The sequence below is a fragment of the Pseudonaja textilis genome, chromosome 3 (genome assembly GCF_049901715.1).
Source record: "Pseudonaja textilis isolate UNSWEBS1 chromosome 3, rPseTex1.2, whole genome shotgun sequence".
NCBI classification, from domain to species: domain Eukaryota; kingdom Metazoa; phylum Chordata; class Lepidosauria; order Squamata; family Elapidae; genus Pseudonaja; species Pseudonaja textilis.
In genome coordinates this window covers 113,821,154-113,845,451 of record NC_141992.1, presented here as the reverse complement: position 1 = coordinate 113,845,451, position 24,298 = coordinate 113,821,154, and the positions used below count along the sequence as shown (strand labels likewise).

At 36.0% G+C, this 24,298-nt stretch overlaps 1 protein-coding gene across 1 annotated transcript in view; it reads left to right on the top strand.

Moving 5' to 3' along the window:
* The window catches only part of ADAMTS16 (ADAM metallopeptidase with thrombospondin type 1 motif 16), an 82,069-nt gene that overhangs the window by 48,018 nt on the left and 9,753 nt on the right, over positions 1 to 24,298 (top strand). The window contains exons 16-21 of the mRNA XM_026701010.2: positions 1,229 to 1,473; positions 4,084 to 4,222; positions 12,740 to 12,866; positions 20,107 to 20,308; positions 21,070 to 21,264; positions 22,935 to 23,153. Coding sequence (XP_026556795.2) covers positions 1,229 to 1,473; positions 4,084 to 4,222; positions 12,740 to 12,866; positions 20,107 to 20,308; positions 21,070 to 21,264; positions 22,935 to 23,153 — 1,127 coding nt within the window. The remainder of the gene's footprint in view (positions 1 to 1,228; positions 1,474 to 4,083; positions 4,223 to 12,739; positions 12,867 to 20,106; positions 20,309 to 21,069; positions 21,265 to 22,934; positions 23,154 to 24,298) is intronic.

The following is a 24,298-nucleotide window of genomic DNA, read 5'->3' as shown; positions in this document are numbered from 1 at the left end:
TCCACCCCTGTATAACACTTCTCAAGGCCCAACATCATTGCTTGGTGTCATATCTACTTCTTAGGTGAAAATAGGCTATGAGCTTATATGTTGGTTTCAGTCTTTAAGATAGTAGAAAGACTTGCTATTGTTTTTCAAGGATCTCCAAGACCCAGCATCCTTTTGAGAAAAGTCTGTATTCTTCAGGTACAGAAACAGTATGAGAATTCTTCTCAATGTTTCATCTGAAGTTTATGCGCCCAGCAAGATGATGACTCTACAGTACTGCTATTTGAAACTTCAGGAGTAGATGGCGTGTTATCCTATTCAGAACATCACACTTTCAAAACACAGAGAAATCTAGGTCAGGTTGGCCTCAAATGAAACACTATGTCTCAGTGTTGAAAAAACAAAGGGCAGGCTTTTATCCCACTGCAACACAATTGGTATTGCTTATATCTCATTTTTAGTGTTTATCTACTTGAGATAACAGCCTATTTTCAAGGAGGCTTATTTTTCCCAGCAATGTGGCACTTCTTTCTAGTTTTTGCTTTCCAGTGTTTAACTCAGAAAAAAAGTTAATTCAATATGCATGTCTGTGTCCTTGTTTCAGGTCCTGACTTCAGGCTGTAAGATCAGGGGTGAGAGGAAATGTGGCCAAGACTTCAGAAATAGATTTCTCAGGATTTATTTTATTAGATCCTTTATCCTCATGTAGACTCTACATCTTCTTGGAAAGGAATTTATCTGGAGGACAGTAACAATCACAACAATCAATGTCAATGTCCTATGCTTAAAGATATCTGAATTCATACAGTAGAAATACTGTATGAATTCTTGAGCTAAAGAGATGATTCTGGAGAAGCTATGAAGCAACAGTTACAAAAACCTACTTTAAGCCTGGGAAATGAAGAAAGCATTGTGAAGAAATTTAAACTTGCACTGCCCTAAGTCCTTGGGATATAAGAGGGAGGGAATGGAAAACATTTCTCTAGGGTCAACAGTTTTGGCCCTCTGCATGCCTAAAGCTGCAGTTCTGAGTATATCTCTCAGTGAACTCTCGACTACATACAGGATTTAATATTACAAAATAATTACATCATGATGTCTTCACTTTAAGTCTCCAAATTCCTAGCAGAAACCTACATTGGGGATTAATATATGTTTATTTACTTATTTCTTAAAGTCCACAATTTCATCTGGACCTGGCTATTGCATTATGGAGTGTCTTTCTTCTTCCTTTATCTAGAGTACTACACTTTAGTCACAATCCCTGCTGGAGCAAGAAGCATTAATGTATATGAGATGAATGTATCCAACTCCTATATTGCAGTTCGCACTTCCAGTAAAAAGTACCACCTTAATGGTTATTGGACTGTTGACTGGCCTGGAAAATACAAATTTGCTGGGACTCTGTTTGTCTATCGAAGACCATATAACAACCCAGAGACATTAAGTGCTTCTGGACCCACAAATGAGACTATTATAATAGAGGTAAGTGATATTATTATGGAATGTTGTTCACTGTGTAAAAGTAATTAGAATTCCTGAAGGACTCATTTTTTTTATTATATCGACTGAGAAGTCCAAGACATGGATAACACAGGTTAACAAAACCTAATCTCTGTTTATAGCCTCTCCATTGTGATTCATTCTGGGACAGTCATAATACAATACTGAAATATAACATATTGAATAAGGAGAATAATTTTATTAGGCTTCATAGCTCTGTTCCTACTTCCTGAAATGAGGATCTACTGCAGCTTAACCTATACTCTAGCAAGTCATGGATATTTATAACTGACATTATGACTTTGTCTCTGAATTTGCAGTGTAGTCAAAATACAAGCTTCGGCAATTCCTAATGTTCTCTTATAAATATTACATTGATTTTATACAGACCTAGAGAAGAACTTAACTGCTTTCCTGCTACTTCTAGACCAAAGCTCACTGAGAGGTGAGAATGAGGTCACAAAGAATAGAAAAGGAATCTGATAGTTTGTACACCTTTACATGTTGTTGGAATGCAATTAATGAATAATAGTTAATCTTGGAATAATTTAAGTTGTCCCCTATTATGATAATTCATGTTTAATTTCAATTAGATAGAATAGAGTATATATGAAAAGACTGGGGATATCTATGGACAAAATCTCAAAACAAACAAAAGATAAATTAAAAAGAGCATTCAAGTAAAAAGGGAGGGAGGGAATTAGTTCCTACTCTAAAATCCCCAGAAGTATGGGGCAACTTATATTATTCCAAGGGAACATAGAACATTGAAGCTGAAATATTGAACCAGAGCAGGGGTATTATTTTCCAAAACACAGTTCTGAGTAACATTTCTTATTTTTCTTTTCCTCATCTTCCAAACAAAACAACAAAATGACCCAAAATTATTCCCAGAAGCTTATATAGAAAAATACAAAATGTGCCCCACAAAAATGACAGAATATGTTTGATAAATATGTTAATATAGTAGCAGCTATATTTTTAAGATATGTAGTGATTTCAGTAATTAATGAAATAGTCAATTAAAATTCTGTCATGAATGTTCAGGAGTGATTAGGTCCTTCTTATAAACAATTTGGATTTGGGGAAGGGGATATACTTCTCTATTCCTGCTGTATCTACCACCATTAATTTATGACCTAACTGCTCTACAATTCAGAGATTAACTATCTTTCTATCTACAAACAACAGTATTGATTCTGCTAAAATGACAATGTGTTTATCTTATAATATAGTTGATACTAAATTCCCGAACAAGTTAATTAACGGTTGTAGTTAAATCATAACTGGAAACTGAATCTTCTTTCTTGTTTTGTTTTCTTTCTTTAGTTATCTGTGCAAGGTACACAAATTCCATCTCATGTTGTCCTCCTAGCATAGCAACTCCTATGCCAATTCCTTTTCAATGATCCTGAGTCACCTTGGAACATGCATTTCTTCAACAGTCTGCATGAATCTAATTCCCACATAGCATGCCATCATCAAAAGAATACAAATATTTGGGAGGTTGTTGCTGTCAATTCATTTATTTTCGTTGTGCATACTATTTTAAATACCAAAATCAACTTGCCATAGCTTTTATTGGAATGGCAGACTATAAATAAATCTACCTTATTAGAAGGGATATCCTAAATCAATGCCTCTAAAATAAAGTAAAAAAACCCAGTTCCATCCATTTCTTGTTCAGTGCTAAACAACTGGATGATTAGTCAAACTTGCACTTACTGAGTAAGCTGTGCTTATGGGTAATGACCTCCTTCAGGCATAGCCAATTAGATATTCAACACATTCCCATGAACCAAGGAACTGTAATAGAAGAAAAGAATTCATTAGTCAGATCTAAAATTGTGAACAGACAGGACAGATTTCAATGACATAAGTTTTTATTTGTAAAAAAGACAGTAGTTTATATAGCTCAAGATATTCTCCATACCATGATGTGATCTCAGGCAACATGTGCTGCCCATGAAATAAAAATGTCAGGGTCAGATGATGTGGAGCCCAAATTTCTGCCCCATATCATTTGAATCCCTCTATGGTCTCAAGCTCTAACAAGCAGTTATTGGCTAGTAAGATGAACTTTCTCATCCTGAGTGTTAAGAGTTTCATCCACTGGTCAGTACCTCTTCTCCAGAATGCTGTTGCCAATTTGAATTATTCCAACCTCCCAAGACTAATGAAAAGAAGCATTTATGGATCACCTACAACATTTCTGATTAGCCATATGATGATCAAATAGTTTAATTTTATACACATATACTTAAGTATAAAATTTGTAGATGGGATATTTACTAGTTTGTGTTGATGGACCAGGTCTAGCCACACTTGCCCTACTTTGCTAAGCAAATCCATTTTTTTTGAACTAAAAGAGACAAAATCAGATCCTTATTTCTATTCCAGAGATTTATGCATTTTACACATTTACACAAATATTATAATTCTCTAGATTCACCTCAGTTCTAGCTGAGTCATTCCAGATATTTTCAAATGTTGTATAAATTTACCTGGCCAGGAATTCCTTATTATGGAAGCTTTTATAATTTAGCACACACTAACCCTGAACTGATAGCTTCCTTTGTTTCCTTTTGTCAGCTTCTCTCACAAGGGAAAAATCTAGGAATTGCATGGGAATATTCTCTTCCTAAAGTGGAAACCAAAAGAACACATATATTAAAACACAACTATACATGGGCCATCATCCGTCCTAAATGCTCAGTCTCATGTGGAGCAGGTAAGGTATATCTGAAATGTTTTAAAATATAGTTTTATTGCAGACTGCAAATTGTCCCATTTTCAGAAATCAGGCCTTCCACTCACATTCGTTGATTCTGAAGTATAGTCCATTTGGATAGTAATATCCTTAATGAGCTATTTATTTAAACTACCTCTGAAGTTTTATCTTAAATATTAGAAACAAATGGGAAGACACCTGATATTTTGTTATGCTGATCATTTTTGTTAACAAACCGAAAATATAATAACAATGCACCATACTAGAAACTTAAAATATTTTCACATGCCACCCCAATAATACCTTATAAATGGGAAATTAATGACAAAAATTAAACAGTGTATGAATGTCTGTATACCATAATAATTTTTAATAAAGATTATAACAGTAAAAATGAATACAAACTAAGAAAGTAGAAAAATAAAAAGGAAGTAGAAATACAGAAAAGAAAGGAGACAAGGAAGAAAGAGAAATACAAAAGAAGGAAAAATAAGAATACAGTACAGTAAAGAAATACACATACACACACACACATACAGAAGTGACTTCTTACCTTCATCAACAGAAGTATAAATAATTTTAGTAACTTATCATGTCTTAAAATACAACAAAGGGTTTCTTCTTTCCCTATCCCATCTCTGATCTACAAACAAATCCACAAAGCATTGTCATTTCAGTCCTGGTGTCAACGGAAAAAAAAAAACCTCACCCAGTGCTGTCAAACATATCCATCCAAAGATTTCTAATAGCTAAAAGCAGTTAATACGCAATTTCCATATATATGTGGAGATTGAAAAAATAAGTAGCTTCTGATCTTCTTTAGAGCAGTTATAAATACAATTATATTTTTGCCTCTTTATATAAAGTAACATCATGAATGTCTTTCTTCTATAACCTACATAACCATAAATCATAATTTCATTTTTCTGTTTTATGCCAAAAAGTCTACGAGGTATTTCCAATAACAAGAAATGTTCATAAGTGATTAGAGGAGGTAATATGCTAAGTAGTGTTCTTTCTTGGTTTGAGCAAGATTGTTCATCTCACAGAACTCTATTCACAGAGGTCACTGATCTTATGGTCTCCTTGTGAGCTGTCTGGAGCACTTGTGGATGATTTCAATTCCTCCACTTGTCCATAGAGGTTTCAAAGAACCAGTTTACTAGCCAGTTCTTCATCTGCTGCAATTGTTGGGACCACTTTTCATGGAGAAATCTTCAGTCTGTTATTTCTTATCTGGAAGTCCAAAACTAGAGTACTTCCCAAAAGGATTTACAAGTAGTTGTTTTTTATTCAACATAATGATAACTTTGACTGGGTCTGGAGTGGAAATAATCTGAAATACTTCATATGTGCATCTATTTATATTGTATCTACCTACCATGTATCTAAGGTGCATCTATTGATCTATTTAGCTGGGGCAAAATTTTGAGTTTTGGATTCAAGGTCAAAACTAGATTTTTGTTATTCTTCAAAGACAGCAATTTTCTTTTTTGTTTTATGTTACTAAAGAAGGCAATTAAAGGACTCTGTTTTGTTTAAGGTATAATAATGCAAAAGATTATGAGCTTTACTAGATGGTAAAAATGGAAGTTCAAAATGACTCCTGAAATAGTTAGCTGCTTTCTTCTGTTCCAGGGTAATATCCCCCAAATTATTGCCTTTCAGATGTATTAGTTTACAACTCTTGTCATTGCTTTGTGGACTGAGATGAAGGGAGCTAAAGTTTGATCTAATCTGAAAATAGGGTGGGAAAATCCCCATGAAGATACATGGTTATATTATCCATTTGAGATCCTGTCACCTAAACTAGTCTGGGTAACTACCAAGGATTGACAAAATGAAAATTACATTGTTAGAGGCCAGAATCAACTCAGCTGTCTGTTTATGGGGAGATAATCTGCCACTGCTTGTTCTGTGTAAACATCTGCCATCTGGAGAATGAAGAGGTGATGTCATGTAAAAGGTAAAGGTCAAAATGACTGTGATCCTTAAAAACTGAAGCTGATTGTTGTCTCAGCAGCTTCAATACAGATACGTCTGCCTTTGACTCAAGAGAGCTATGGTTGTCAAACTGTAGCAGGATTTTAAAGTGATCATTTGCCTTTATTCAATCTTTCCTTTTTAATCTCATTTTAGATTTTTTTTATTTATATGTATGTGTTAATATCACCTGGATAGATTTATTAGATAACCATTACTAAATTATTTATTGTAAGGCTGGAATTAAATGCTTAATAGGCAGTGTTCTTGCAGAAAATTTCTGCTGCAAGTATAAAAAGAATGGCAAAAAGCAAATGAGAAAAGGTGTTCCTTCACTTTGAGCCCAATTTGTTTTGGATTGTAATAAAAATCTCCTCCCCTCCCTCAAAGCCAAGTAGGAAGTTGCAATGGGCAAACAAGGGAATGGGATGAGTTAAATGCACACACATTTCTTCAACGAAGAAGCGCAGCTGGACACACTGACAGCTGGATATTTATTGTTCCAAGTATTTTATCCGTTTGTTTTTTTCTTTGTCAACTTTAGCTTCCAGAGATCTACTCATTTCAATAAAACGTAGGTCCACTTATGCAATTCTGACCTTTGCAAATTGTAGCAATGTGCATAAGTCAGTGCTAATCATTTTTAGATTGTTCATTCATCTCAATAATTGTATGGTGTTATAGTCAACACTTCAGACAGAATAGAGATGGATAACTTTTTGCTGTCTGAGAGGTGCACTTAATACTGCTTTCTGGACAAGCATTATCTGGTATTGTTTTCCCAGCTTTAATGATACATTGTGTGGAGAATGTGACAATTATGTGAAAGTGAGTAGGGCAGAATTTTCTAAAAAAATCATCTAAGAATTATTTAAAATCAAAGCAGTGTCTTTGATATACTTAAGCAAGCATTGCATGTAATTTTAACAAGGAAAAGTTACAAGTCACACAATGGTCTTGACAATTACTCCACTAGATTTAAAAATAGTCATGGAAACAATTCTAGAATCCAGATGACATCTGAGTTACAGTCTATTAGATGGAGCTTCATTTGAACATAGTCTTACCCTATATCACATTTTATAAATGTTCAGGGGAAGAAAGGGCTCCTGAAATCATCAAATATGGACCATCATTTTTAAAAATGATGGTCCATATTTGATGATTTCAGGAGCCCTTTCTTCCCCTGAATGTTTGTACATACTTTGGGGCGGGGGTGGTAGTCTTCAAATCAGTCAGATAAAGGAATTCCCTTTTCTTTAAATGGTTTGGAGAGTTTTAAATAAATGAATGAATGCAGTGAATGAAAAAAGGAAATATATATAAACTGGCAATGGCTACCGCATATAAGGAAAATCTCTATAAAATATTTTATAGGTGGCATTTGCCACCGGCAAGACCGGCAAAAATGTCTAGCAATATGTCCACTAAATCAGGGGTGGGATTCAAAAATCCCAGCAACTGGTTCACTGCTCAGTGGCCGGGTGGGCGTGGCTACCAGAACTTCCTGGACAGCCATTTTTCACCTTCCCCAGGGTCTGGAAGCTTCCCTTGGGCCTCTGGGAGGGTGAAAATGGCCTCCCCTGGGCTCCAGAGTGCCTCCAGAACCCAGAAATAGACCCATTTCTGGACTTCCAGAACATGGTTCGGCTATTTTTTTGCCTTTCCCAGAGTCCAGAAGCTTCCCTTGGGCCTCTGGGAGGGCAAATACAGCCTCCGCAGGCTCTGGAGGGCCTCTGGAAGCCAGAAACAGGGCCATTTCTGGACTTCTGGAACTTCCAGTTCAGCCCGTCTTTGCCCTCCTCAAGCCTCCATGGGGACCTGCACCCAAAACAGGCCATGTGGAGACTCCTGGGAGGGGAGGGGAGTGGGGAGCGGGGCCAACCGAGCACTTCAACTACTGGTTTGATGAACTAGATATAAATCTAACATCCGAACCAGTCCAAACAGGTAGAATCCCATCGCTGTTGGAAGTGTAATCAGATCACAGGTTCATATGTAGTGGACTTGTATGAAAGCAAGTAAATATTGGATGAAAATACATACATGGTTGGAAAAGATGATTAAGCAACATATAGATCTGTAGCCAGAAATATTTTTGTAGGTTATATTGCCAGAGGGGTGTGATAAAGGGATTATATATTTAGTTGTTCATGTATTGACAGCAGCAAGGATTGTATTTGCACAATATTGGAAAAATGAGAACACACCCATCAGAGGAGGACATAATTCGGAAAATATTAGACTGTACAGAGATGGATAAATTGACATTAAAAATAAAACATAAAGAGAACACAAAATATTACTTAACATGGAATAGATTTTATGAGTGGATAGGGAAAAGAGGTGAAAATTAGGCGAAGAACGATTACTGCTATGTATGAATTAAATATAAAGAGGGTTTATAATAATAGATATGCTGATATAATCAACAGAACTATAAATAAGCTAAAACAGAGAGAAATCTAATCAAATTTATTCTGTTATACCATTAGTATTGTTATTAGTATATATGTTAATATTTCTGTATTTTTTTACTTTGTTTTTCTGTAAATGACAAGCCCGGACAATACATTGCATTCAAAATGTTTATGAATATAAAAAAAACATATACTAAAGAAAAAGAGAGAGAGAGAAAAGGAGATATAATTAAAAGAATAATTGAGACAGATGGAACAAGAAAGTAAGAAGCAGGAACTCCAAGTATTCCTCACAATGTTATTTCCCTCCTTTTTCTCCCTTCTTCTATGTTTTTAACCAGTATGGAAATTGCCACTTAAATGTGATCTTTTATGAAATTTGTAACTAACCTGGCAGTATCATCTCAGACTAATTTCAAATATCTTGAGAATTACCTTGAGGTAAGATGGTTAGGCCATACATTTTATAAATGAATAAATAAAATAATCAATGAATGAATAGGTTTTTTAAATTGCAAAATACATCACTACCTTCCAAAACTTACTCTAAATATTAGGATGCTTCCTTGCAGCTATGGGAAAGCAAAACTGGTTTCAACATACCAGCCATATTTTAAATAATGTATCCATTACAGCTGGAAACCAGACAGTTGAGAAGACAATAAATCATATTCTTTTGTTATGATCATAGATCAGATATAAATTGGGACAGCAACTCCCACTCTCAAAACATGAGACACTCTGGTTTAATAAAACTTTTTAAGATTCTCTTTATACCTTAATCCCAAAGAGTTAAGAATTTGTGTACCTGTAATAGATGTGCAGAATTCATCCTTGCTGAAATTCTTTGGCTGTAACTGCTAAAAAAGCCAATGTGGCCCTAGACTACATCAACAGAGGGATAGTATCAAGATTGCATAAAGTGTTAGTAATACTTTCTACTGCTTTGGAAGACCACACTTGGAATATGGTATCCAGTTTTGGTCACCGCGATACAAAAACTATTTTGTGGCTCTAGAAAGAGTGCACAGGACAGCAAAAAAAATGATTAGGGGACTAGAGACTAAAACATGTGATGAACAAATACAGGAAATGGTTATGTCTAGTCTCTAGCAAAGAGAAGTGCTAGGGCTGACATGATAGCAGTCTTCCAACATCTAAGGGAGTAAAGCTACTCTCCAATACGCCTGATGGTGGCATAAAAATGGATGGATGGAAGTTTATCAAAGAAAGATCCAATCTTGGACTAAGGAGAAATTTCTTGAGAGGGAGAACAATTAATCAGTGGAAAGGCTTTGCCTCCAGAAGTTTAGTTGCTCCATCCCTAGAGAGTTTTAAGAAGAGATTGGACAGCCATTTGTCTGGAATTGCTTAAGCAGGGGGTGGACTCGAAGACCTCCAAGGTCCCTTCCAACTCTATTATTTTGTTTCTGATCATCTTCAGTAACATTTGAATAGTTACTTTATGTAGTAATTAGTAGCATAACTAAAAAATGCATATCTACCTGCAATAAACCTTACATGCTTATGTTCTGTATTCAGTGTTGTTATTACTAGTGAGGAACTGTCAGTTATGAAGCAATAAAGTACAGATACATTGATAAAGCACTAGGCTACTTTTAGGTTTCACAGATCTGTTGTGAGGATAAATAATAATAACTGGAAACTCTTTGAGTAGCAGCAATTATTTATATTACTGTTAAATACTGTTATTTGCCTTCTCAGTCCAGAAGACTAATGAGCAGAGCCCATGTGAGCTTGGAGTCTGATTTATTTGACAAACTAAATGGTTGCTGTTGCCTTCTTCCCAAGCTTGCTTCTCAGGGCAATTCAGAGTCACTCACCTTGCTGGGAAGATGACATGCTGCCAGCTATTTTCTGAGCTTCTTGTTAGTCACTGCACAGACAGCATGTGATGGGCAGGTCCATAAAATGCATGACTAAGTCGTCTGGACATCTGGCAAGCCATATATTATGTAACTATCAAAAATATCAGAGTCTGCACGGGGAGACTACATTGGTAAAGAGGCTGATAATAGAACTAAAATAAATTGTAGAAACATCTGAATGTTAAAGAACCACCATTGCCTCACTCACTATTTTGTATTAGTACATTGATATAAATTTATATCAGTCACGCAAAATGTTATGAAATAAAAATGTACATACACAAAGAAATCTGTAAAGAAGATGATAAACTTCATAGTTTATCAAAGGGATAAACGTTCATAGAAGGGTTGTATGAATGGGGAAAACCCCACAATAGGAGAGAAGTTGATGATAAAAGCTGAGGAGAGCGAGAGTAAGCCTGCCACATGGATCACCATACCCACCTTAGAAATCTGAAGTAGTTCCCTTCAGGCAAAGTCTCCCTGGTAGCCATTTGTAGTATTGAAACAGGTTTGGAGGATAAAAAAAACAGGGGAGTATGAGTATTCATGTTTAGAGAGGACTTGAACTCTGTGGAGAAAGGACCAAATAATGACAATTGATTTTCTTCCAGTTAATATCAACATAAGTTGAGACTTGCTCCATCCCATCGTTTCTTTCTTTTTCATAGATTCTGTAACTATAATATGGTCAGTACCTGCAGTGGGAATCCTTGAAAGATTAAACACAAACTTGAACTGTAGGAGCTGAATAAGATGGAGAAGTGGAATGGTAATAATTCTGCCCATCAGCCCATCATCTATCTCATCCTGAGGCTGTTTGCATAAACTTTGTGAAAAGCGGGATGTAGGTTTAAACACATTGATGAAATGCGTCAGACATTCCTTCAGACTAGCAGTGTGCTTTTACAAATTTTACGAGGGTTGATCACTATGTAATCTCTCCATATATTCTAAGGCATAAAAATGTATGCAGATTTGCAAAGAAAAAATCTCTAAATTGGAGTCACAGCTTCATAAAATAAAACAGTTGCCTGCACTGAGCTAAATTCACAAGCTGCCTGAATGAAAACAATGAAAAATTTGGTCTAAACCACAGATGTCAAACACATGGTGTCACATTGCCATCATGTGATATTTCGCAACATTTTTCCCTTCACAGAGCTGGGGTGAGCGTGGCCTGTGGCTCAGGGCCGCCAGTTTGACACCTCTGGTCTAGATAGATAGATAATCTCCATTTGCAAACTTTCAAATCAGATACTCTAAACTTTTTATCTAATTCAAATGTAGTCAACAAAGTTGTTCTCATAATATAGGATCTATACAGTTGTACTTGAATTCTGCATACTACATTTTGATAGTTAGTTTATTTATAAATTAGGAGATGCTGTTTCATTTTATTGCCTTTTTGTGAGTTTGCTGTCTTTTCATCCTTTGGCATTACTTTCCAATATACTTGAGAATTGGTGTGTACTCAGATTATCAGTTTCCAATTCATATTTTTTTCATTTAAAGTTATCAGAACCATTGATAAAATATCAGTCATTATCGGATCACAAAATCAGTTTTCTGCTGTGATTTAATTAGTGCTTGTATGTAGGTGTATGTATTGATGATATATAAGAATAGGATGAGAAATGTAAACTGAGAGCTGTAATATACTACACACATTGTCTGAAAATAAAATTTTAAAATGGAGTAATAGATTAACAGGAAGCAATCAGAAATAAAATCAAAACATTTGAATTGGGAGAACTTTCCAAATAATCCCCTTGTTTCCTTTCTCTGAAGACATTGGTCTGAATTATACATCCCTGTGACTGAAAAAGAAAGCTGCATCCTTTTTCTGCTAATATAGAGCTAACAACAAGCTAGCTTGTGTAGACACAACTGAGTTTACATTTTAGTCAAGAAACATGGATGGAAACAAGAAAAGGCTGCAGAAAGGAAAGACAACTGTGCAGCAGCAGTTAGGAGCAAATGGTATATCATAGTCCCCAGAACTGTTTGTCAAATAGTATGAAATTAGCTAATGCTTAAGGCACAAAGTCTGTCTTTGACCAGGGGAATCAAACCATGGGAAGTAGTCATATAAGTGTCTTTATTGTTTATGCAGGATTATGTAGGATGGACACTGTGGCTTTAGATAACCAAAAGATGGAGTTTCAAATTTTAAACAAATATTCATGATTTTGTGCTTGCTATTTGTGCTATGTTGTATGCAGGTCAAATAGTGACAAAAGAAACCTGCTACAAAGATTTTCAAATACAAGTCGAAACTTCTTTATGTGACCCAAAGAGCCGACCAGCTACTGGAACCATCCCTTGCAAAATGCCAGCTTGTCCTCCCAGGTAATAAAATGCACAACCAAGTGTGTATTTCCTCAAAAATATGTGGCATTGCACGTATCTGTTCACTGAACTCTGGAATGTATTTGTAATATGCACTGGCTTCCAGTTTGTTTCCAAGCATGATTCAAGACCTGGTCATTACTTATAAGGCTTTCACAAGTGAAGGAATATATCTTGGCATGATAAGCTTTGGGAAGTCTAGGCTGGACTATAGTACCAAAAACAAAACAATTTCTAAATCTTTGGACTGAACATTCATGCCAAAGAGGGCCACGAAGAGCCCTGGTGGCACAGTATTGCTGGCAAACTCTGCCCACAGCCTGGAGTTCTATCTGACCAACTCAAGTTTGATTCAGCCTTCCATTCTTCCGAGATCGGTTAAATGAGGACCCGGATTGTTGGGGGCAATATGCAAAATAAATTACCCAAAGAGTGCTGTAAAGCGCTAAAGGGTGGCATTTCTATTCGCCTTCCTGCTTAGGCTGGATCCTTTTCTGTTCTTGACTCTGCTGTGGTGCTGTGTGTCCTTTCTGTCTTCTTCCTGCTTATTCTGTAGTTTCATCTTCTATTATTTGGTTCTGACTAGTGCTTATTCCTTCAGTATTAACAATTTGTCCCTTGAGTTCCCCATCTTTTTCTCAGTCAGCTGATTGCCTACATATAGGATAGAACCTTTTCACTGAGATCACCTAAGCTGTGAGTGATAACTTAGGACACCCCTTCCCCTGAAGGTGCTTTGTCCTGACTGTTAGCATTTAAATATGCTATGGATAACAAGTTAGGTTCCATCCTATCTTAAATTTTACTTAGCTCTTTAACTCCTCTATTGCTATGCTATCTTATGGCTTTCCATTGCAATAGATGTTTATTTTATTGATTCTACTCATCAATGCATTTGTTTTCAGTTTTTGCAGTCCTATATAAGAATATAATGTTAAAAAATAATCTTTAGAAGTTAGAGGGGAGGGGTTGTTTTTCCCTGACTGTGATGGATTTTTAACTCAAAAGCTTAACAAAGATTACTGTTCATTAATACCCTAATCATCCATGAATAACAATAAAGCCTTTCATTATAATCTGAATAGACTAAATATAGGTCATATAGTATAATTGACCCCAGTCATATCATAAACTGGCAGATTTCTCTTTTGTAGACTAAGATACAGGTACTCGAGGCAGGTCTGGAGACCAATCAAGGACATACTATTTTTTACAAGGTGTAGCTCAGAGATATAGGTTTTATGGGAGAATTTCAGTAATTGCTATGTATCAAATGAAATAGTGGTTTCAGTAAAATCAAGCATTAATTTCTTGTGCTTAATTCTCTTGCTCATACAGTCTGATAGATTTGACATCATTCTTTGTTTGGCAGGGGGGATGATTTCTATCTCTCCTTTTCTTTGGTAACGAACTAGTCTGAATGTAGATTGTTTACCTGCATACCCTATTGTCTCCCTCATTAACTCAATGTAGATCAAAAAATGCCATAGAATTCAAGCCAATGAATCATCATAGCAAAACAGCTATTTAGTTTCAGCACATACCAGAAATACACAAGCAGTTATTTTATAATTCCTTATGCAGATATAGTGGGTTACCTCATTTATATGCTGTCTGTCAAGTTAAAAGAGACATTGCTATACCGTCTGGAACCTCCAGACATCATTTCTATGTTGTGCATAAGATATTTTAGAATTCATGGCCACAAGCTCCAAAGTTGGCTGTTCTCCAAGTTTTGAGCATTTAAACTAACTGAGCTAACACATTAAATTTATAAATGTGAGATTTACACTAGCTAGGCTTAAGCCAGTTATTTAGTTGTTGAGCATGCCCCCAAAATGTCTACCATAAACATTTATGTTATGTTCTCCTCATATAATATTACAAGCTGAAGATAGAATTCCAATTAAATCCATTAGTGCTGCTGGTGGTGCATGATTGACAGCTCTAAAAACATGCAGAACTTTCTTGGGTTACTTTTGTGTTGCCCAGTGTATATTTTGCAGCCTAATTTTAACTATGTTCATTTAAAAAGTTCCACTTTCTCCTGCCCCCTACTCCACAGGTTGAGGCAAGATTTCATCAGGTCTAATTCTTCCTGAGAACTCGTTTCTTTCTTACCGGCAATTTTCACCATAGAGACCATCACAGGAAGAGGAACTAAAGCATCACTCTATTCTAGCTGGACCTGGCTTCAGTGAGGAACTCCTCCATTTCTATTACATGGGGGATTGTAATAGAAAAGGATGGGAAAACCTGATTCTGAATGTGTACATTATAATCCATTGCTAATTTTTAGAATGTATTTTAATAATGCTCTTCATCTCACAGCAGAAGAAAATTAAATTAATTTTAAAATGTGTAAAAATGAACCTAATACATCCATATTAGCAAGCAGCAATAAAAGGCAAATGTAAATACTATAATAATTAAAACTTTTCTAATGCACGAAGAGGGCGTGCGCGCACACACACTCACAGTTTCGGTTCTGCACTAGGCAAACCAGTTGTTAAAGTATGTTCAACCCACCTCTGGAAGAGCTCCTTCAGAAGTGTGGAACTCAAGTTATTTAAGGCAATGATAGTATGTGGTATGCATCAGCTTCTCTAATTAGAATGTTGTGAGAACATAAATAATTGGGGTCAAACTATATCACTTCTTTAGCAAACTAAGCTAGGCTGATGGAAGTCATTCCTAGCTATCAAGGCTACTAAAGTCTCAAATGACAAAATTAAGTCAAGGTATTTCTGGGGAAGTTCATTTCCTTCTGCAATAGGTTGAAGTCCAAATCTAGATATAAGAATCTCTCATTCAGACAACTCTTGTCAGGATTCAGCATTAGTTTATTGTCTGAATTTAGACCATTGAATCTAGTCACTGGTGGTGCACCAATGATCAACATATCTGATTTAGAAAAAAATATGAAAATAATTTTCTCAGCTTCTTTTCAATGTCCTAATCCTTTAATTCTTTTATCATTTAGCAATTCAGCCATTTTCTTCATTCTGCAATTTTGTTAATTGGGAATTTTTTTTAAAAAAATTCTGAACTTAAAATGGTATTAACCTCTTTCAGAGCTCTTTTTCTACATCCTTTATTGTAAACTTGCATTTCTTTTGTACAACTCTGAAGAAGCTTTTTTGTAATAAGTTCCTTGAAGCTGATGACTCTCTTGGATACTTTTCTTATTGTACGCTAGCTGAATATGTATTACTGTATTTTTCAGTACACGGGGGGAGGAAGGGAGAGAGAGAGATTTTCTAAAAACATATAATTTATCAGGTTGTTTGGTTCTAAGCCAAAATAAACAATGTTTTAAATTACTGATACCCCATAGAAGGGAGGGATATTCAAGTATTCCATTGCATTCTACAGGTCCAGACAGAACATGGTGCTTTTTTTCTGACTGCTCCATATTTCTTCCACGTCAGTCTATTCCCACGCTAATCTTAGTATTTCATTAAAAAACAAATAAAATCATGTAGGTCTTCTTAATTTCAATTCGTTTTCTTTTTTCTTATAAATATGCATATGAGTTTAGACTTACCATAAAGTCTAATACAGTCATCAGAAACTGAGGTAATATAGATGCTAAAAGTCACTTAAATACAGCAACATTTTTCCTCTTATGTTCAGCATACGGGTATCTCATAGCTTGAATAACAATTTGTAAGTAAATGAGCATTATTGTTATGCTTCTGGTGATTGATGCCATGACTGCATTTTAGTACATTCATATGCAGTGTATTTAAAACATAGATTGCGTTTGAACCTTCCTTTATTGCAGAATTTTACTCGCATTCCCAAATGGCATACAACCAACATGGAGCCCAAAATTTCTGTTGCTAGGTAAGACATTTGTTACACCCCATCTATGACCTTTCTTGCCATGGTTGCTAAGTGAATCATTGCACTGGTTGAGTTAGTAACACAGCTGTTAAGGGAATCTGGCTTCCCCGTTGGCTTTGCTTGTCAGAAGGTCACAAAATGTAATCACGTGACTCTGGAAGACTGTAACCATCATAAATATGCGTCGATTGTCAAGTGTCTGAATTTTGATCACATGACCTTGGTCATAAATGTGAAAAACAGTCATAAGTCATTTTTCCAGTGCGGTTGTAGTTTTGAAAGGTCATGAAACAAACTGTTGTAAGTCAAGGACTACCTGTATTCTGTGAGGTTTTCTGTAGCAACAGGAGTCCCCTTCTAATGACCTCTTTGGTTTAGAGCCTCAGTGGAAAACTGTACAATCTGAGGTCACAAGACTACATGACTTCCTCAGACACACATACACACACACACAGCATTTTTTTTTTTAGCAAACTATAGCTTTTGTTAGTCTAGAAAAAAGAAAACAGTCAATGCATAATTGGTAAGTGATCATAGCATCACATTTAATTTTTATCCTGTTATTTTTTTGGTCAGCATTTTCCAAAGGCTAAGTATGGGCCTTATCCTTGAAAGAGAGGTACACCTCCTTCTCATATCATGGCTTCTTCTCTTAGAACGTACATAATTTAATTGGTGACAAAGTTTGCATTATAAGAATTCCTTATGTTGTCCTCATAAATTGTAGGATGGCTTTCTCTTGCATCTCAACATTTCCCAACATTTTCTAGCCACCATTAGAAGGGAAAAAGGTGCAAGTGTCCAGAATGAACAGTAGTCACATAAAGCTGTACCTATCAATCTTTGTTCTCATCCGAATGTTCCTTCAACAATGATTTTAAAAACATATTTTAAGTGTCAAAGATGGATGGGTGGAACAAAGGGAGGGAGTAAGGAAGGCCAGTTTGTTTCTTCTGTGTGATATTTATAAATACTAACAATTCCAATCCTGGGGTTGAGTTTATTATTGTAGTCCACAAAATACAATGTGTTGATAGGAATTAATAGAGCCTTCACATGCTCTATCAAGTTATTATAGGGTACAAATGAACTGAATTGTTAAAATTAAAAAGGAACTGTGAAGAATCTAAAAATGTTGATGGGAATGTTTTAGATCACTAACTGAGGGCTTGGGTTACTGTTCCAGGAGTCTGTCTTTCCATGCTCTTTGCCAATCACCTGTCATCAGCCCCCGTCTTTTCCATGCCAAGGTTTGATATTGGGCAGTAACTTGGGAAAAGGGAAAAGAGCATAAGCAGATTCCTGGAGGAGTCTGAAACCTGCCCCTAAGGTCAGTAAGTTAAACATCTGTTCAAACAGAAGAACTGGGGAAAATGTGACAAAAGTGTATCTTTTATTTTTTTCCCCTGCAATTGCATATTCATTCCTTTATACAGCAGCAAAAGCAAAACATGGATGAGACTATTATAGGTAGCAAAACAAGTCTGAACCCTGGTAAATTTACTTACCAATATATGGTGAAAGCTCTGTCAGCACTGAATTACAGGTAGTCCTCAACTTACAACAGTTCATTTAGTAATCATTCAAAGTTACAGCACTGAAAAAAGTGACTTATGACCATTTTTCAAACTTTCGACTGTTGCAGCATCCACATGGTCACATGATCAAAATTTGGATGCTTGGCAGCAGGTCATATTTATTATGGTTGCCGTGTCCCAGGGTCATGTGATCACTTTTTGTGACATTTTGATAAGCAAAGTAAATGGGGAAGCCAGATTCACTTAACTGTGCTACTAATTTAACAACCTCAGTGATTCACTTAATAATTGTGTCAAGAACGGTCATAAAATGGGACAAAACTCACTTAACAAATGCCTTCCTTAGCAAAAGAAATATTGGGTTCAATTGTGGTCATAATGACTATCTGTATTTCTCCTATAGCAAGATTAGGATGAGGCATAAACAATATAATCTGTATTTTGTTTCTATGATGTTGTATTTGAAATAGAAAAGCAACAATATTTCATATTTTAAGAAATATTATAGGTGTGAGGAAGAGAAATGCCTTGGGTTTTTTTTTTTTCCAGTTAGGAGATACAATCTCCTTCAAGTCAAGCTTTGGATGGTTGCACGGAGACAGTCTTCTGATTTTCTTGAAAGCAATACAGAAGGGTTTTGCTATTGTCTTTTCTGGAACTGTATTTTCAAACTCCCAGTGTAACCTACAAACTTTGCATTTTCTGGTAATCTTCCACTCACATACTTATCAGGTCCAACCCTGCTTAGCTTTCAGATTAGTCCAGGTTAGCCATTTGCTGCCATCTGCTGAGGCATCCTTTCAGTGTCATGTAATCCTTTCAGAGCATGTAATCATCCACTGACTTCATATATAAGAAGGAACTGTCTCAAGGATCTCTGGCTCTTATATCATGCTCTTAATTATGTACACATTGCTGTTCGTTGTGGTAAAGTATCTGCACATATTGTGAGTGCTATTATACTATAATTATTGTCAAAAGTTTCCTGCTTGCCCCCAAAAATCAAAATTTAAAAATTGGTAGGGACAAAAGAAATGATTTAAATCAAATTACATTGATTTCACTATTGCAATATATTAATTTACATAATACATTTCAGAATGTCAGATTTATGTTTAGAAACGTGACATATTTCCATCATTAAAGAGTAATAATCTGTATCTGCTGTATTCTTTTCTTTCTTTTCTTCTTTTTCATTTCTCTTTTTCCCCACTCTCCAAATTATATGATGTGAGTTAGTATTAAAACAATGGAAACTTAAAAACAATCTGAAATAACACCTGAGGTTTCATGAACTTATGGAATATACTGAACGTGGGTGTCTTTTGCTTACTCTCTTATCATAAGGAGAAAATAAAATACAGGTAGTCGTTGACTTAACAATAGTTTCTTTGGTGGGTGTTCAGAGTTATAACAGCACTGAAAACAGTGACTTATCACCTCAACCACTGCAGCATCCCCATGGTTATGTGATCAAAATTTGGATGATGGCATGTATTTATGTCAGCTGCAGTACCCCAACATCATGGGATCATCTTTTGCAAACTTCTGACCAGCAAAATCAATGGGAAAGCCAGATTCACTTAATAGCTATATTACTAACTCAACTACTGCAGTGAGTCACTGTGGCAAGAAAGGTTCAAAACTCACTTAACAAGTGCCTTGCTCAGCAAGAGAAATTTTGGGCTCAGTTGTGGCCATAAATAGAGCTCTTAAATGTTTGGAGAAAAGCTGTGGTACAAGTGTGATCCCTACAAATAAATCAAATTCTCCCTATACTGGGTTAGACGAGCTCAGATCTGCAAGTTGCAAACTCTGTGTGTGTGTGTGGTTTTTTTTTAACCCTCTTCTAGCTGGTCTGTTGGGAACTGGAGTGGGTGCAGCTTGACTTGTGGCGGAGGAGAGAGGTTTCGGGATGTTCACTGCATGCAGAGAATTCAATACGAGCCAGAAAGAGTATCAGACTCCCTTTGTCAAATCCCTGCCCCAGTCACCAGGGAACTATGTAACACGCAAAGATGTCCACCTACATGGAGCACCGGGCCATGGTCTGAGGTACATTAAATTCACACTTGTAAACTTCAGAATTACATCCAGCACATGAATAAATAACTACATGTATTTCAGGGTAACTTTGATTTCTTGGATAGAATTTGTAATAGACCTTCTGAAACTCATTATATCATAATTGATAACCAGTCACACTTTGGCAGAGTTGAATACCAGTCTGCTGGAAGTGGGCAAAGAGGGATCTTTCCCTCCCACGTGGTATGAGAAAGACAGCTCAGGGAAAGTTATATCAGAATTCATTACTGGAAATGTAGCTTGTCATCAGATATTACACGTATCTAAATCACCTGCAACTTTTAACAGCAATTAAAATATAATACACTTTAGATAGAAATGCACCTATACTCTGCTATGATCAATTTAATATGGTGAATTTAATTCCAGTATGTTTTTTAAAATTATTTAAAGTAAGCATTTTTCAGTTTAAAAGAAATCAGACTAAGAAATAAGAATTAGTATCATTTATATTTATATGCTGTAATATAAATTTAGAAATAATGCAGAAGGTTTGTTATCCTGATGCCATGCTTGCAAACTTTCCTTCCATATGATGCTGGACTAAATGGGAATTTTATTCTTCTTCAATTCTATTCTACATATTATGAGAACATAAGAATATTCTGCTGGAAAAAGCAAAGTATATAAGACACCCCAAACTGCTACATATTTTATTTACTTCAAATTCTTTTCTCTTATTTTTGAGAAACATTTTGCTATCATGTTCTTTGTCCATTCTACACTACTAGTGCTCTCGAACTTGTGGGAAAGGCTGGAGGAAAAGAACCATTTTGTGCAAAAGCTTCTCTTCCTCTCGCTGGGATCAAATTTTACCCGATGTTGCTTGTGCCGCAGAACTGAAACCAAAGATGCAAGAAACCTGCCTCATGAAACGATGCTATAAAAATAAGAAACTTCAGTGGTTTGTGTCTGCATGGACTGAGGTGAGAAAACATTTTTTACCGTAAAAAAATACACATATACTATCTCTTCCATTCATGAGAAGATAACTATGGAGTCCTTGGTGTTCTTGAACTTGGTTGTTTCTTGCAGAAATTTAATTACTCAAACAGTTCAATCCTGAGGTATGCATATTCTCTTCTGTTAGAACAAGAATGTATTTTTTGTCTCATATTTGTTTAATTTTAACATCCTGAAAACCCTGTCCAAGGGAGAGTTTTACCCATTAATGCTAAACAACATTCTTATTTCCATCTCACTATGTGTCAACGTTCCTTGAATCTTTTCACTAACTTCCAGTGAAGCTTGCTTGTTATTACAACATTTTGTTGCAATGAAAAAAAAATATTCCAAACCAAACTTGTCCTGTATACCGACCAAACAGACATTATAACTGGAACATCAATAGCATGTAAAAGCAACAGTCTAAGGCAGGGCTCCTCAACCGCCGGGCTGCAACCCACTACCAGATTGAGCGAGCGGCTGGTTGGCACATACGTGCACATACGCAGTTTGACTTGCGCAAATAGTGGGCCAGCATATACATGTGCAACTCAACTCGCATGAGCAGTGGTCTGGTTCCCCTCTCCCCCCCACACCAGTCGGGCTGCCAAGCCATAAAGCTTGGGGACAGCTGGTCTAAGGTATTTAAACATAGCCTATCCCCAGGTTAAGAATGCCCTGGTTCAGAATGACCCAGTTAAAACAGAGCCTATTGTAGCAAAATTTGCTAAATACACAATGGTTCAAGCTGATTACACAACCTTGTGGTATAATACTGTTCCTGCTTATATACAAATTTGACATAAGGACAGACCTTGGGAATGGATCTCATTCTTAAACTGAGGACTAGCTGTACTTAGGAATCTACTTTGCCCACTGTATAACAATATTAAGCAAATGCCAATTCAATACATGCTCAGAAGTCTTCAAATATGATAAACCAGATGTAATAGTAACAGTTTGCTTCCAGCTGCTGCCAAACTATTTAGAGCAAGGTGCTTAGCTTCAGAGGTGGTATTCTGCAGATTCTGACCAGTTATGGAGAACCGGTAGCGAAAATTTTGAGTAGTTTAGAAAACCAGTAAATGCCACCTCTGACTGAAGATTTTACAGTATCCTTCCCCTGCCACACTCAACAAGCCACACTCACAGAATCAGTAGTAAAAAGAAATGAATCCCACCACTGCTTAGCTTCCTATTATATGAACCACAACTCTAAAAAGAGTTGAACTCTGTAAACGATACAATCCAAAGTTTTAAGAAACTTGCTCTATAATCTTTGTTGTTTGCCTATTATCCTCCTGTGTTTGGAACTTGGTTTTACCTCTACTGAGACTCACATGAGAAAGAAAAAGTGCCAGTTACTATGACCCATATATAATGGCTGTAGAATTGAAAAAGAAAAAAGGATGAACAGCTGGAATGAAATATATTAGAAGAGGACGTGTTGTTTGGAACAGATAACTCCAATTAAGTGAATTGAAAAGTAACCTACTGAATTTGGAATCACTCTCAGGTTGCCCATATGTCTGATCAAAGTCAAAATAAAATAAAATTTATATTGACTTGAAAAGGCACAATGCTTGACATGGAATGAAACAAGGGACTATCTTGCTTTTCCCTAATTGTTGTTATTAAATTCTCTTTTCAGTGCTCTGTGACATGTGGAAAGGGAATACAGAGAAGAACACTGAACTGTGCTGAAAAATATATTTCTGGAAAGTATCGAGAACTTGCTGCTAAAAAATGTTCTTATCTTCAGAAACCAAACATAGAGATGGAAAAAGTTTGCATCCTACATCCTTGTTACATGTACTCTGCATATTTATCAATAAATCAAGGCAGCTGGTTTTCCTCCTCTTGGTCTCAGGTAAAGGATATAGGTAACTCTGAAATATTTTAAGTTTCATGCTAAGTCTCATTTATCATTTTTTCTTTCAATGGTTCCAATGTCCTAGATTCATACCTGTAGCGCAAATATATTCTTCATAAACGTATAGTTCCTTCATAATCATATAGTTCAAATGAAATGGAGTGTGGGCAGAAATAGGCAGAAGTCCACAACATCCACAATTCATGAAGTAGAAGTTTACTAAAAACCATTGGCAATGATGTATAATTTCAAATTCAGAGTCAGGGTATATAAATAACAATAACAAAAATTACAACAATGCATCTGTCAGATAACACCACAGACTGAATAATTGTCGATAAGAAAGACAAAAAAAGTTTGCATAGTGGATGTGGCACTGCCTGGAGACAGCAGAATAGAAGAGAAAGAACTGGAGAAGATAACAAAATACAAAGACTTACAAATAGAAACAGAATGACTATGCACAGGCAAGCAAGGGTGGTACTAATAGTAATAGGTGCCTTGGGTATAATCCCAAAACAACTGGAGCACCACTTGAACACCATTGGCATTGACAAATTCACCATCAGTCAATTGCGGCTTTACTTGGAATGGCTTCCATCCTGAGACAATATCTGTAATACCATCAAACCCAGATCTGTCTATCTCAGGTCCTTGGTAAGGACTCAATAGATAAAAAATGCCAAACCCAGTCCGAACATCTGGCTGACTGTGCAGTGATCAATAATCATAATACTTGCTGCTCAAGAGCCAGCACTACAAACTTATGCCATGAAAGCAAAGATACAAAAATCCACTGACAATTCAAACTGATGACTTTGCAATGACAAAGTTGAAACTGTTTTACACTTAATATGTGAGTGCAGCAAAATCGCACAAACTGACTACAAAGCCAGACATGATCAAGTTGCTAAATTAGTCATTATGTAAAAAATACACCCTACCTGTATCCGAAAGGTCATGGGGACATAAAGTGAAAAAGGTTGTTGAGAATGAGACGGTGAAGATCTTGTCGAATACAGACGGATCGCTACTTGGAACACAACATGCCAGATATTACAGTTGTTGAGGGCCAAAGCATGCAATTTATTGATATTGCTATGCCAGAGTTAAAAAAAAGAACTGGAAAAAATCACAAAATA